General features: G+C 43.4%; 1 protein-coding gene across 1 annotated transcript; it reads right to left on the bottom strand.

Moving 5' to 3' along the window:
- Positions 1 to 6,442: 6,442 nt before the first annotated feature.
- Positions 6,443 to 7,396, bottom strand: LOC115088688 (olfactory receptor 1G1-like). The gene has a single exon (XM_029596943.1). It carries the CDS (start codon positions 7,394 to 7,396, stop codon positions 6,443 to 6,445), a length of 954 nt encoding a protein of 317 aa, XP_029452803.1.
- Between the last annotated feature and the right edge of the window lie 6,065 nt (positions 7,397 to 13,461).

Genomic DNA, 13,461 nt, shown 5'->3' with positions numbered 1-13,461 from the left:
ACAGATCCCTGAGGCACTCCACTGTCCACTCCCTTCCACTGAGAAAATTGCCCATTTAATCCTACTCTCTGTTTCCTGTCTTTTAGCCAGTTTGCAATCCACGAAAGGACATCGCCACCTATCCCATGACTTTTTACTTTTCCTAGAAGCCTCTCATGAGGAACTTTGTCAAACGCCTTCTGAAAATCCGAGTGTACCCTCATTTGCCGCACGCACAGTTTGGATCACATACCACTCGATACAGTATTTAAATGAGACGCAAATGCAAGCCGCGTCCAAAGCGCGTCCATGAAGCGGTAGGCCTGCGCAATCCATTTTACTGTATAGAGTAAAATAGAGCATATAGAGTATATAGCATATATACTCTATATGCTCTATATAGAGCATATAGAGTATGGATCCTCTTTAAAGCTCTCACAATTATTCACAAAGCGACCCACAACCTCTCTCCTATAATGTTAAGCACACAACTCCGACCACATACTTCGTCCAGACCCATCAGAAATGCATACAAAGGCACACTGCATGCCCCACCAGCCAAAACATCACTAAGGAAGCGCGCACTATCTACAGCAGGCCCCCATCAATGGAATGCGCTCCCCCCTGATCTACAACTAGAACCAAGCCATTTGGAGTTCAAAAAAAAGCTAAAAACTTGGCTCTTCATCCAAGCTTGCCCCAACACTTAAAGCGGCCTTGATGCTAGGACAGACTTAATCAGTTTTCGATCTAGTCGGAGTTCTAACATTGCTTCACTTGCTCAGCTTTGCAATTCCCACTCAATGCTCATTCTCACGCCAGAAGTCAAGGTTACAAGGCTACATCACTCAAGACAGAAGACATGGTTACCTAACCTATTGCACACACTATTCCCGTTACCAATTACGATTTGCCCTCTCACCCATTGTATTTTTACTTAGGCAGTCTACAGGACCAATTCATATGCTAGAATATTCAGTCTGAGTTTATTTTATTTTTACAAGTTCTTTTACCCATCGGTGATATGTTTCGTATTTAATCTCCTGCTTTTTGCTCCATGTTCTTTCACTTGTTTTATGTACCGTATGTATTTATTCATTCATTTGTTAATATGCACCTTTTTCATTCATCTGTTAATATGCACCTTTTTCAATCTGTTTTTTGTACTGCCTTTGGCTATTGTACAGCTGCATGCACAGCCTCTGGCTAATTTACAGTTTTATGTAAACCGGAGTGATTTATAACTCTTACAAGAACCCCGGTATATAAAAATAAATAAATAAATAAATAAAATAGAGCGCTATACAGCGCCTATACAGTATCCTGGGTGCGCTGGTACCTGTCATTTCAAATGTCATTTCAAATGACAGGTACCAGGAAGTGGATGGTTCTCCTACAGACCCCGCTGCCTTGAGCGCCCGGCGCCAGCAAGCCCCAGCAGCCGGCGATCGGAGGCAGGGAGCGCAATAAAGCACCCTCCTTCGGACAGGCAAGAGAGATGACATTTCATGGGCAAACTTTCCCCCAGCCCCCACTCACCTGCCCTGGCTGCGGCCACGCAAGCCCCCAGCAGCAGAAGGGCGTCCATGGGTGCCGGTCTCCCGTGCGGGCACACTGACAGCTCCAGAGCAGCCCCAGTCCTCTCTCCCCTCCTCCCGAAGTGCGCACCACGGCTCCCCTGCCTCCCGGGGGCAGCCGGCAGTGAGAGCGGCTTCCAGCAGCCCCCGCCGGCGAAGGTGCATGAACGCACGCCTGTACGCCTGTATGTTCAATTTCGGCGCTCAAGGCTCCTATTCAAATTTGGGTCAGGGGTGAGCGCCCCACGTCACAAGCTGCAAAATGGCGCTGGGGAGGCAGTGAGCGGCAGAGCGGAGGGAGGGAGGCAGGCGAGCCGGAGCTGCCCTGCATGCAGGAAAGGTAGGGGAGCCGCCGCCCCCCCCTCCCCGGCCCGGGCCCCGGGGGCTCCTCCGCCGGCCCGGGGTCTGCCGCTCGCCTTTGTGTGGCAGCCGGCGGAATAGGCGGGGAGCCCGGGGCTGCCTTGGCTGCTGGCACTCCGTGCAGCCGGCTCTGGCAGAATTTCTTTCACCTCGCACTGCTGGGCTGTAACGGTGCCTGAGAGGCAGGCACGCCAGTGAGCTGGGATCCTTTACACTGGCACCACAGGCTAAAAGGTCCTGGCAGAAGTGGGCATGTCTCTCTGATGGGGGAGGGGAGGCAGCTGCCCGCCTATCACTCCGGCCGAGGGCAGCTTTTTTTTTTATCTGGCAATCTTCAAGTTGCCTGCTGGTGCAATTTTTTTGGCATGATGAGATCGCAGTTCAATTCACCGCCTGTACGTCCAATTTGGGCGCTCAAGGCAGCGAAGGTGCATGAGCGCACGCCGTGACCTCGGACGTCCAGCCGGGCGCTCAGGTCACGGCGTGCGCTCATGCACCTTCGCTGCCTTGAGCGCCCAAATTGCACGTACAGGCGTACAGGTGTGCGTTCATGCACCTTCGCCGGCGGGGGCTGCTGGAAGCCGCCTCGCATGGGGAGCGCTCGATCCGCCCCGGGCTGCTGAAGCCGCTCTCGCCGCCGGCTGCCCCCGGGAGGCAGGGGAGCCGCGGTGCGCGCCTCGGGAGGAGGGGAGAGAGGACTGGGGCTGCTCCGCAGCTGTCAGCGCGCCCCGCACGGGAGACCGGCACCCATGGACGCCCTTCTACTGCTGCTGCTGGGGGTTTGCGTGGCCGCGGCCAGGGCAGGTGAGCGGGGGCTGGGGGAAAGTTTGCCCATGAAAGTTCGTCTCTCTCTGCTGGGGCTTGCCTGACGCTTGTCAAGCTGGCAATCCCCGATGCCCGAGCATAATCCAGAAATTATTTTCGCCCTGCGCCTTGCTTTATTTTTTGTAATAATTTTTCCCCCTTGTGCGAGAAGCATTTTTTTCTGTGGATTGGGTTGGTTTGGGACTGGGCGGCTAAGTTCACCACACTAACGCCAGGGTCATGGTAGGCAGTAAATTAGCAGGTTAAAGACGCGGCAAAACAGCTGGTTAAAACGGCAATAATCGGGGCGCACATTACTGTATCGGAGGGAATAGCTAATCCGATCGTTTACATATCATATACATGCTGCAGGCGGAAAGGGATACGCGTCGATTTCAAGAAGTGGTAAGGATTGTTAAAAACAGATAGTGAATCGCGGGTTAGACTTACGTGGTCAAATTGTGCGTACAAAGCGGGTTAGAAACAGGGTAACCGCGGCCGCGCTTTACTGTATCGACCTGAATGTGAGGTAAAAGTTAATTTTTCTGTATTGCACTGGTGAAAACTTATGGTTTTTATTCCTACAGTCACATCCGGCTACCTCCTCACACGTCCCCGACAACAGGACTGGGGCCTATCATGTCCTGCTGCAATCACAGTTCACCAACATGTCCACCAGTTCACCCAAACTCTCTAACAATTCACCCTGACAACTCACAATTTAACCCAGACCTTCCACCCAAAATCTTCAAATAAAAGAGAAGTTTATGGACAAGTTTGGAAACATGTGTGCATATAACGCTTATAAAATAGCAACTTGTGTGCGTGCTTCTGAAGACCACCCTAGAATGCCCCCAAACCATCCCTTTTTCTCTGTTAACATTTACATGTTACACCATAAGAATGCCTGCCCTAGTGATGTTTGCAAAATAGCAAATACGTGTGACCACACTACCTACATGCGTATATGCTGATTTTACATTTGGAAAACTTTTGAAAATTAATTCTGCAATGTAATTTGCCCAATTGATCTCCAGCTAATGATAAAAATTCCCTTTGGAAAAATGTATTCTTTTTTGGAACATGAGGATGTTGTGAGAATATTCAAAGAATAATTTAGAAAAGGCTTCTTCTTCTAATCTCTGACCTCACCTGCAGAAACCTCTTATCTTTTTTGTACCCAATACGCTTTCTGTCTTCAGAAAAATATCATGCCCATCACCTTACATTCATCTTTACTTCATATCTGAAGGAGGGATGTAAGCGATTTTGAAAGCTCATACTCTCAAAGACATTACTAGTTGACAGTCAAGACACTTGTGCATACCTCTTCAATCAACTGGTTGAATTATTTTTCATATTTAATAATATATTTGCTCATGCAATGGTTTCTAGAAATAAATTAATATATATGAAGTAGCATGTTTCAGATTCTTTGTGGAAACTGACACACCTATTCCCCATTATTTCAGTTCCCCTTACATTTCTAAAACAATATATATGAGTATGTTTATACATATACAATTGCTCCTTACATTATCAAATTTATAGATAGATTTACTAAGCTACACTAAGGAAATAATGCATGCAAACTGTTTATTGTGTGATATAGCCATGTCTTGATGAAATTGCATGATATTTGCAATTTCATGCATATAAAAAAAACTACACCCACTATTGAAATTAGCTGCTTGGCATACATTTGCATGTATAAAATTTGCAAAGCAGTTAATGTCTAGTCAATCTAATGTAAATAAATTAACATGGCTGAGTTTAAAAAAAATCTAGCCATGTTATTTTATAGCATTTCAAGGAGTTGTAATTTTTTCCCTTGGACATCAAGACACTAACGTGCATCCCGGTGTCCCTGGGATGCCTCTTAAAGGGAAATGAGGCCCAGAAGTACCCCCTCCAAAATTTCAAAATCCCCCCGAAGATCTTGTGAGTTCTTCACCCACTCCCCACAGCATCTAGAGGTGGCACAGATTAACAAATGCTAAATAATACATTTTATTTCACACGACACCCTCTCTCTTCTCAAACTCCTCCCCTTTCCAAGAAAATGGCCCCTCATTCCAAAACCCAGCCCCTCTTGTTTCAAACCCCTCCAAGGAATTCAACCCTCTACCCTGTCCCCCCTTCCATAGATTTAATTCCTGGTTTCTAGTTGACAAGCTATCTTCCTAAGCAAGAAGATAGACCCTGTTATTCTAGGAGTGCCTCTAGTAGCGCCTTCCTACCCCTCCTGCTCACAGACTCCCAACCACAAGAATTTGTGGTGGTCTAGAGGCAGCCCAGAGTGCCCCCCTAGCTCCGGGCCCACTTGTGATGGGGCAAAGTCCGATCAATGCCATTTTGAAAGATGGTAGCAACTGGGCCCGGAACTAGGGGGGCACTGGGCCACCACTAGATCACTGCAGATTCTTCTTTGAAGTGTATGGAATCCTTGGGCACGTAGACTACAGGATCTCTTTTCTTGGTAAGGGGAAGAAGGATGGGAGGGAAGAGGGGGGGGGGCTCTCTTGAAAGCAGGAATTGAATCAATGGAAGGGGGATGGGGAGGTTGGATGCCTTGGGGGGATTTGAACAGGAGGAGGAGCTGGTTTTTGGAATCTGTGGTCATTGACTTAGAAAGAGGAGAAGTTTGGGAAAGGGCAAGGTATCACCATGCAAAATTAACTTTTTGTTAGGGTGCACCACCTCTAGAAGCAGCAAGGTATAGGCAGGGTTCTCACAAAGGGGGGATTTTGAACAGTGAGAGGAAGTGTATTTTTAGGTCACATGATGGCCCCAAAGTGGTCTGACATTTTTTACTGTTTTTCCACAATACTTTTTAATCATGTTTTTTTCCTGCAATAAAAAATATTAATTTATTATTTTTATTTTTAGCAACTCTTGTATTCCTCCATCTTTACATTGTGATCAACACATATTACAAATTACATAGACAGAAAAATCACAAGCAGGCATTGAAACTATTAAAAACTCACATCATTCAATTATTATATTCTCCATTAAAATAAAAGGCCTTAACTTGCTAGATTACAACCATTGGGAGATTGCAGCAATTTAAATACTATTAGCTCTACTTTAAAGTGCATTCTCTTACATATCGGGAGCCAATGTAACCTTATAAGTACAGGACTAATGTGCTCCATCCAGCTCATTCCAGTAATTATTCATGCTTTAGCATGCTGCACTAATTATAAGGCTTTAAAATACTTCTTAGAAGCCCAATGTATGTTATTACAATAACTGTGTTTTAAAAAGGATTGGATAAGTTCTTGGAGGAGAATTCCATTACCTGCTATTAATTAAGTTGATTTAGAAAATAGCCACTGCTATTACTAGCAATGGTAACATGGGATAGACGTAGTTTTTGGGTACTTGCCAGGTTCTTATGGCCTGGATTGGCCACTGTTGGAAACAGGATGCTGGGCTTGATGGACCCTTGGTCCGACCCAGTATGGCATGTTCTTGTGTTCTCAATCTAAGTTGCCGAACAATAGAGATATAGCCGTTGCACTGAAACGCCTATGTTATTATACTGGGGAGGAGCAACATATCTCGTGAATGCTCTCCCCCATGATATTTCACCCTTCCTGCAGTAAAATATTGAGGCTTTGTAAATCTCTTTCAAAGAAAGATGAAAGGCAGAGTTTCCCATTCTTGGATTTTAAGCTGAGATCCAGATGACTACATAGATAACATAGGCTGATGAGTTAGGCAACAGACGAAATCCTCTGCAATATTTTTTCACTTATTGCTCTCTTCAGGGCCACTTTAACATCCTTATTCCTCAAGCTGTAGATGAATGAGTTCAACATAGGTGTTACTGCTGTGTAAATCACACTGGCCACACGGTCATATTCCAGTGAGTAACTGGTTGAGGGGCGGAAATACATAAAAAATAGGCTTCCAAAATACAAAGTGACACTTGCTATGTGAGAAGAACAGGTAGAGAAGGCTTTGGATCTCCTAGACACAGAAGAAGCTTTGAATATGGTAGACAGAATGTGAATATAAGAAACAATGATAAACAGAAAAGGCACCATGTCAAACAGGGATCCCTCTGTGAATATCATCAGCTCATTGAGGGATGTGTCTGTGCAAGAAAGTTTGAATAGTGGGGGAACATCACAGAAGAAGTGAATGATCTTGTTGGAGCTGCAGAAGGACAAACGACACATCAAGGTTGTGTGTATCAAGGAATGCAGAGTCCCGCTGAACCAGCACACTCCCAGGAGACAAAGACATGTTTCTTTATTCATGAGCAGGGGGTAATGCAAAGGGTTACAGATGGCCACATACCGATCATAGGCCATGACAGCAAGCAGGACCACTTCAATACCAGCAAATGTAATGAAGAAATATAATTGTGTCATGCATGCATTGTATGAAATGGCTTTGTTTTCTGAGAAGATATTGATTAGCATCTGTGGTACAGTGACTGAGCTGAAACACATGTCCACCAAGGACAAGTTACTGATGAAGAAATACATGGGGGTGTGAAGATGATGATTAGTGGCAACTAAAGTAATCATTATTGTGTTCCCTAGTAGGTTGAGCAAATACATGGTGAAGAACAGCACAAAGAGGGAAATCTGATGTTCTGGGATGTCCGAGAAGCCCAAGAGTAGAAATTCTGTCACAGTTGTCCAATTTTGTGGCTCCATCTGTCCAGCTGGTCTGTAAAAATTACATCAGCGAGAGAAACACATTATCTTGAAATGATCATCCTCTGCTTCCCCATTCGGAAATGACTAGGGATGTGCATTTGTTTCCTACGTATTGGTAATCCGCATCGTATAGGGCCATATTCGTTGTATTCGTGGGGAAGCGAAACGTATCGTGATTCCCTACGAATACAACAAATCTTTGCTGAATTATTCGGCCGTCTAAAGGAGCGAATTTAAACAAAGCCCCCACCCTCCTGACCCCTCCAAGACTTACCAAAACTCCCTGGTGGTCCAGCGGGTGATCCAGGAGCCATCTCCTGCACTCATGCCCTCGGCTGCCAGTATTCAAAATGGCACCGATAGCCTTTGACCTTACAATGTCACAGGGGCTACCGGTGCCATTGGTCAGCCTCTGTCATATGGTAGGAGCAATGGATGGCCGGCCCCATCCTGTGCTCCTACCATGTGACAGGGGCCGACCAATGGCACCAGTAGCCCCTGTGACATAGTAAGGGCAAAGGCTATCGGCGCCATTTTGATTACTGGCAGCCGACGGCCCGAGTGCATGAGATCGCTCCTGGACCCCCGCTGGACCACCAGGGACATTTGGCAAGTCTTGTGGGGGTCAGTAGGGTGGGGGTTGTAGTTAATTCAATTTTAGCCGGGAAACGAATAAGAATTAACGCATGAATGTATTGGGGGCCCCCTTGCCAAATGCAACGTATCTGCCCCCCAATGAATACGAATCCTGAATGCAACATATGGCGTCCCTCTGCACATCCCTAGAAATGACTTTATTTTATTATAGCAGTTATCATTCTTACTACCAGTAGCTGTAATATCTCATTGTTACTGCATCATCAGTATGCCATCCCACCAGATCTCAGACAGGAACCTTGCTTGCGGACATTAAAAAAAAAACTTAAGACCTGGCTGTTTCGCCAAGCCTTCCCGTAACTAATCCGATACCAGCTAGGTTACTGAATAGGTCACAGATACCAGTCATGTAACTAGATAATCCTCAGCAAAGTCTCTGTTACCGCACCATTATTGTTACTGAGTTACTCTTTCTGCCTCTAGTGCATTCCTTTCCTCAACCCATTTCCCCTGTTTTATTGTAACTTTCCTGCAACTTGTTTATGTTAAGGTTAAAGTTCTTATCACACTGTTCTTTGTAAACCGATTTGAGATGATATTTTTCATGAAGGTCGGTATAAAAAAAGTTTAAATAAATAAATAAAATCAGTAATATCATAATCCTGACTGCCATCAGGCTGTCCTTTAACAACTTCAGAAACATCTTCAGCATCACCATCATCTTTACAGATTCTGATTCCAGAAACTCCATTGGCTCTTTTGTTATTTATTTATTTATTTGTCGAGTTTTATATACCGTCATTCGGTTTTGCATAATCCATGTGGGGTGCAATTTTCATTTGCCACATTGCTCCAAAATAAGCTGGTATTTTTATATCTGGGGAACATGCAGCTATATTTTGAAGGAGAAACAACTAAAATTCTCACATGGGTGTAATTTTCTAAAGGACTTACACATTTAAAACTTGGTTTTACACATGTAAATGCACTTTGCTCATGTAAATGGGCTTTTGAAAATTCCAGTAAGTGAAATGGGGCAAAACATGGCACATACATGTGAAAATGGAATTTTACTTGCAATGTTTAATCCCCTGACATAACCCGCCTCTAGAAATGCCATATTTTAATCAGGTTAAAGCCTACACATACATTTAGTGCCAGTGTGTTGTGGGTGCCCAAAGTCCTATTGTAGGCATGATGTGATAAAGAGCGGTGATGAGGCAGTGAAATACATTTTGACGTGTCACACAAGATGTCATTATTCTTGTTCTAAGTTTTTTGATTTTTGATCATAAGTAGCTTTATAATTACTAACAAGTCTTGCCTCACAAATCTGCTTCACTTTTTTGAAGGAGTTAATAAAAATGTGGATAAAGGTGAACCGGTAGATGTAGTGTACTTGGATTTTCAGAAGGCATTTGACAAAGTTCCTCATGAGAGGCTTCTATGAAAAATAAGTCATGGGATAGGTGACGATGTCCTTTCATGGATTACAAACTGGTTAAAAGATAGGAAACAGAGAGTAGGATTAAATGGTCAATTTTCTCAGTGGAAGGGAGTGGGCAATGGAGTGCCTCAGGGATCTGTATTGGGACCCTTACTTTTCAACATATTTATAAATGATCAGGAAAGAAATATGACAAGTGAGGTAATCAAATTTGCAGATGATACAAAACTGTTCAGAGTAGTTAAATCATAAGCAGATTGTGATAAATTGCAGGAAGACCTTGTGAGGCTGGAAAATTGGGCATCAAAATGGCAGATGAAATTTAATGTGGATAAGTGCAAGGTGATGCATATAGGGAAAAATAACCCATGCTATAATTACACAATGTTGGGTTCCATATTAGGTGCTACCACCCAAGAAAGAGATCTAGGTGTCATAGTGGATAACACATTGAAATCGTCGGTTCAGTGTGCTGCGGCAGTCAAAAAAGCAAACAGAATGTTGGGAATTATTAGAAAGGGAATGGTGAATAAAACGGAAAATGTCATAATGCCTCTGTATCGCTCCATGGTGAGACTACACCTTCCATACTGTGTACAATTCTGGTCGCCGCATCTCAAAAAAGATATAATTGCAATGGAGAAGGTACAGAGAAGGGCTACCAAAATGATAAGGGGAATGGAACAGCTCCCCTATGAGGAAAGACTAAAGAGGTTAAGACTTTTCAGCTTGGAGAAGAGACGGCTGAGGGGGGATATGATAGAGGTGTTTAAAATCATGAGAGGTCTAGAACAGGTAGATGTGAATCAGTTTTTTACTCTTTCGGATAATAGAAAGACTAGGGGGCACTCCCTGAAGTTAGCATGTGGCACATTTAAAGCTAATCAGAGAAAGTTCTTTTTCAATGCACAATTAAACTCTGGAATTTGTTGCCAGAAGATGTGGTTAGTTCAGTTAGTATAGCTGTGTTTAAAAAAGGATTGGATAAGTTATTGGAGGAGAAGTCCTTTATCTGCTATTAATTACTTAGATAATAACCACCGCTGTTAGTAGCAACAGTAACATGAAATAGACTTAGTTTGTGGGTACTTACCAGGTTCTTATGGCCTGGATTAGCCACTATTGGAAACAGGATGCTGGGCTTGATGGACCCTTGGTCTGACCCAGTATGGCATGTTCTTATTTTCTTAAGTATTCAATAGGATTTATGTTTTAGTTTTGTGCTTTGCTTTTGCTGGAAACACAGACACCGCAGAAAGGGAAATGTTAGATAGAAATACTGTATTAACAGAAAAGTACTGGGCCACAGGTTACAGAAGCATTGCTTAGAAACACCAAAGTTGTGCTAGTACTTCAGGCCCATAGAAAGCATTTGCATAGAAAGCAAGGATAAGAACATAAGAACATAAGAAAATGCCATACTGGGTCAGACCAAGGGTCCATCAAGCCCAGCATCCTGTTTCCAACAGTGGCCAATCCAGGCCATAAGAACCTGGCAAGTACCCAAAAACTAAGTCTATTCCATGTAACCATTGCTAATGGCAGTGGCTATTCTCTAAGTGAACTTAATAGCAAGTAATGGACTTCTCCTCCAAGAACTTATCCAATCCTTTTTTAAACACAGCTATATTAACTGCACTAACCACATCCTCCGGCAACAAATTCCAGAGTCTAATTGTGCGTTGAGTAAAAAAGAACTTTCTCCGATTAGTTTTAAATGTGCCCCATGCTAACTTCATGGAGTGCCCCCTAGTCTTTCTACTATCCGAAAGAGTAAATAACCGATTCACATCTACCCGTTCTAGACCTCTCATGATTTTAAACACCTCTATCATATCCCCCCTCAGTCGTCTCTTCTCCAGGCTGAAAAGTCCTAACCTCTTTAGTCTTTCCTCATAGGAGAGTTGTTCCATTCCCCTTATCATTTTGGTAGCCCTTCTCTGTACCTTCTCCATCGCAATTATATCTTTTTTGAGATGCGGCGACCAGAATTGTACACAGTATTCAAGGTGCGGTCTCACCATGGAGCGATACAGAGGCATTATGACATTTTCCGTTTTATTCACCATTCCCTTTCTAATAATTCCCAACATTCTGTTTGCTTTTTTGACTGCCGCAGCACACTGTACCGACGATTTCAATGTGTTATCCACTATGACACCTAGATCTGTTTCTTGGGTTGTAGCACCTAATATGGAACCCAACATTGTGTAATTATAGCATGGGTTATTTTTCCCTATATGCATCATCTTGCACTTATCCACATTAAATTTCATCTGCCATTTGGATGCCCAATTTTCCAGTCTCACAAGGTCTTCCTGCAATTTATCACAATCTGCTTGTGATTTAACTACTCCGAACAATTTTGTGTCATCTGCAAATTTGATTATCTCACTCGTCGTATTTCTTTCCAGATCATTTATAAATATATTGAACAGTAAGGGTCCCAATACAGATCCCTGAGGCACTCCACTGTCCACTCCCTTCCACTGAGAAAATTGCCCATTCAATCCTACTCTCTGTTTCCTGTCTTTTAGCCAGTTTGCAATCCACGAAAGGACATCGCCACCTATCCCATAACTTTTTACTTTTCCTAGAAGCCTCTCATGATGAACTTTGTCAAACGCCTTCTGAAAATCCAAGTATACTATATCTACCGGTTCACCTTTATCCACATGTTTATTAACTCCTTCAAAAAAGTGAAGCAAATTTGTGAGGCAAGACTTGCCCTGGGTAAAGCCATGCTGACTTTGTTCCATTAAACCATGTCTTTCTATATGTTCTGTGATTTTGATGTTTAGAACACTTTCCACTATTTTTCCTGGCACTGAAGTCAGGCTAACCGGTCTGTAGTTTCCAGGATCACCCCTGGAGCCCTTATTAAATATTGGGGTTACATTTGCTATCCTCCAGTCTTCAGGTACAATGGATGATTTTAATGATAAGTTACAAATTTTTACTAATAGGTCTGAATGTACATGCAGAGCAAGAGTGAATTTACATACTGCCATTTACATTAATTGTTTATAGTAAGAAGCCAATCATAGAAATTTTGACAATTGTGAGGTCCATATTCAAAAGCCATTGAGAAGGATAATATAATAGTTATCCATCTACATGGCTTACGTGACTATATTCAGCCTTTATCTGGCTAAATTCTAGCTGGCTAATAGGTTAGGAGGCTAGAATTTAGTCACATATGTTAGGGGCAATCCAGGGACATAACTGGGAGGAATTGAATTAGCCAGCTAAATTAACTAGCTAACTTCAATAATCAGAGTTAGCCGGATGACTTAGGGGGTCATTTATCAAAATGCGCTAAGGTGTTTTTGCATGCGATAGCACCATATCGTATGGTGCTATGCAAATCCGAAAAAGAGGAGCAGTTAGGGGCAGGCTTACCAGTTTGCAAAATCCTATTGGCAATGATAGCTACACCTTTTTCAGTAGTATATTTTGCAATGTATCCTGAAAGGCCTGTTTTGGGAGGTTTGAAGGAGAGAGAGAGAGAGAGAGAACCTAGTCGCAATGCCCTCACCCTAGATAGGTATTTATATCTCTATGGGAAGCCCACCTAGTAACTCAAGGTGAGGTTTAGTTATAATGTAAGGGTTAGAGGCCACTTTGACATTCAAAGTGAGATGTACGAACAGAACAGTGTTCTCTTGTGAAGATTTGATGACCTTCGGAGTGAGGAAACTCACTCAAAGGTGAGATTTGTGCAATGTTCTCTCAACCTAGTTTGCTGTTATCCAGGTAGAGAGTCCATCAAGTTAGGTTGAGAGAACATTGCACAAATCTCATTTTTGAGTGAGTTTCCTCACTCCAAAGGTCATCAAATCTTCAAAGAAGACCACTGTTCTGTTCGTATGTCTCACTTTGAATGTCAAAGTGTCCCTAACACCCTACACTAATACCTAAACCTCACCTTGAGTTACTAGGTGGGCCTCCCATAGGGATGTAAATACCTATCTAGAGAGCGGGGGCATTATGGCTAGGCTTGCTGTGTGTCTCTCTC

This window comes from Rhinatrema bivittatum, chromosome 3, assembly GCF_901001135.1.
Source record: "Rhinatrema bivittatum chromosome 3, aRhiBiv1.1, whole genome shotgun sequence".
Classification (NCBI taxonomy): domain Eukaryota; kingdom Metazoa; phylum Chordata; class Amphibia; order Gymnophiona; family Rhinatrematidae; genus Rhinatrema; species Rhinatrema bivittatum.
Note: the sequence above shows the minus strand (reverse complement) of the source record. Positions and strands in the feature narration are given on the sequence as shown.